Here is a 2,726-nt window from a genome sequence, read left to right as displayed (position 1 = left end):
AAGTATCTGCAATTTTTAATTGTTCAAATAATTAATTTGCCTTAAAACCTGCATCATTTTGTTCAATATTTGAAAAATCTGACAAAAACGTCAATAGCTCATTGTAGTTATCCATAACAGAGCACAGAGAAGTATAACGTAACGTCCATCTTGTAGGACAAAATGGTCTTAGAGAGGTCATATTTTCGTCTTTTTGATTCATTTTAAACCAAATCTCTTTGGTGATTGTTTAATGAATGTAATTCATTCTCTTATAAAATTTAGTGTGTCTCTAGCATTTTTTACATTTCGCATACTATCTTGAGTAACAAGATTTAAAGAATGAGCTTGACAGTGAACAAACAATGCTCTTGGTTCAATTTCTTTTATTCTAGCTTGTAATCCTTTATGATTTTCAGAAACATTGCTAGCACCATCAAAACATTGTTCTTTAATATTATAAAAATCTAATTCCAATCTACATAAAATATCTTTTACAATTTTGAAAAGAGTATCAGAATCTGTTTTAGGCGTTTCGTAAAAACCCATAAAATATTCTTCGATTTCCAATGATTCTTTGTCCACTGTTCTTAAACAAAATGAAATTTGTTCTTTGACAGTAATATCACTAGTTTTGTCTAATAAAATGGCATAAAATATGTTTTCTTTAATTTGTTTGATAATATTTCTAATTACTTCTAATGACAGCATGCTAAGAATTTAATTTATTATATCGTGGAAAATCCACTTATATTTTGTTCTACCTAACCAGTTATTTAGTTCAGTCGAATCTTCCGATCGAAGTTTTAATAACTGATTTAAATTTGCAGATTAGTCTGTATGCCCTCTTAATGCCAAGCCTTGTTTTGCCAAAAAAAATACTGAAGATATTATTTTATCAAGAGCTAATCTAGATTCTTCCATAGACTTTTTATGACTATCCGACATTTATGCATATGCATTTGAATTTTTTTTTAATAGAAGAGTTTTTAACTGCATTAGTTTTATGCAATTCTAAATTTTCATGCATATTAAACCTTTCAACAGCTTTTTTCCCGTTATTAAAACCCTCAGAAATAAATACAGTTACATTATTATTACTATTATTACTCATAGATTTAAACAATTTTCAAAAAGCTTTATCATCGATTTTATTATGTTCTAACCAGTCATATTTATATAACCAAGATGCTAAAAATTTTCTTTTTTTTGAAAAAACTTTTGAGGACGAATTATTTCCACAATCAATTTGATTATCACAATTTAAATTTATGTTAGAAGTGGAAGTAGATGAAAATAAACTATTATCAGAATTAATAAGGCTATTAGAATCAGAATTGTTCTTCGGAATAGTTTTTTTTTTTATAAACTTCCACATAGACATAATGAATTATTTTGTGTCTGAATTACTTATTTGGTATGTCCAACAAAAGTTAAATATTGTTTTATTCATATGTTAAATAATAGGGTCTATAAAGAAAATAGAATTTACCTTAGTGTTGTATATCTGCGAATAATGCACGTATGTTTCGTATAGACAGCAACAGTAAAATGATCAACTACATAGTGTAATATTCACTACTCAGTATTCAGTAATCAATACTGTATAAATATAGAATAGTCAAAATAATTCAGAAGAAATAAAAATACCATAGTACAGGTTATAAATAATTCCAACTTAAAATATTGTTATTAAGTTTCAGTTTGTGCGTGTGTATACAAACATACAGTATATATTATATAGTTATCACACAAGTCTTTCGTCCAAGGTTATGACTATTAGGCATTTCTATTTGGAACTATATACATTATAGATATATTTATACATATATATAAATGTGCCAATATGTTATCTATAGGGAACGGATTTATATGTAATAAAAATACATAAATATGTACATATGTATGTAAGTATAATTTATAAAATATGTACTAAAACCATCCAAATATGTAGGAAAAAAATTTAAAAAAAAAAAAAATTATAATTATTAAATTATCAAAATGATTTGTTGCATTGAATAATTACAATATATTTTAAATTATCAAATATTAAATGTCGCCTATTAGATCTGAAAATATTTTTAAAACGGCTAAATGATCGTTCCACATCAACCTACATCTGTTGATTTAAGCATATTTGAAGGGCATAATATTAGAAGGCGATAATTCCAAATTTTTAGAAGGGTGTCTGCCACTAATTATGTTATTAATTGATTTAAAATCAATATGGCCTGAAATTTTTTTCTGTCAAAACATGAATTTTCTTTTTTACTACTTCTCCTATTGGTCCGTTTACGAGTTTTCATTTTGCAATCGTTGATTCGACAATTTGCATACTTTCATTCAAGGACATATTTTTGTTTCTAATTTTTTAATTGTATGTGCAATAAAACTAAAATTCATTAAGATGAAAATTAAATTTGTTTTCAATGTTTCATTTTGCATAATATTTTGAGCTTTTCTAATAGCGATAAAAGTTCTGGATCTAAATTTGAAATAATTTTTTGTATTTTTGTACGAAGAAGACGTATGAATGATGAAATAATAAAATATGTTTAAAAATATTTACAAATTAGTGAAATATGTAAAAATATGTAATTATACCAAAATATGTAAAAATATGTAAAATAAAAGTAGCATCATATTAATAGGAATGATTTAAATCATGAACATTTCTTATCAAATTTTAAATATCTCGTTTTAATAAAAATATGTATTTACATATAAATCCGTTCCCTAGTTATCTA

General features: G+C 25.0%; 1 protein-coding gene across 1 annotated transcript; it reads right to left on the bottom strand.

Moving 5' to 3' along the window:
- Nucleotides 1–243: 243 nt before the first annotated feature.
- Nucleotides 244–690, bottom strand: LOC112682296 (zinc finger MYM-type protein 6-like). The gene is made up of 2 exons (XM_025552837.1): nt 525–690; nt 244–428 (listed from the first exon to the last, which is right to left on the bottom strand). The coding sequence occupies exons 1-2, from the start codon at nt 688–690 to the stop codon at nt 244–246; spliced, it is 351 nt and encodes a 116-aa protein (XP_025408622.1).
- Between the last annotated feature and the right edge of the window lie 2,036 nt (nt 691–2,726).

Source organism: Sipha flava, unplaced genomic scaffold, assembly GCF_003268045.1.
Source record: "Sipha flava isolate LNK unplaced genomic scaffold, YSA_version1 202_pilon_pilon, whole genome shotgun sequence".
Lineage (NCBI taxonomy): Eukaryota > Metazoa > Arthropoda > Insecta > Hemiptera > Aphididae > Sipha > Sipha flava.
The sequence above is the reverse complement of the archived record's forward strand: the minus strand, read 5'-3'. Positions and strand labels throughout refer to the sequence as shown.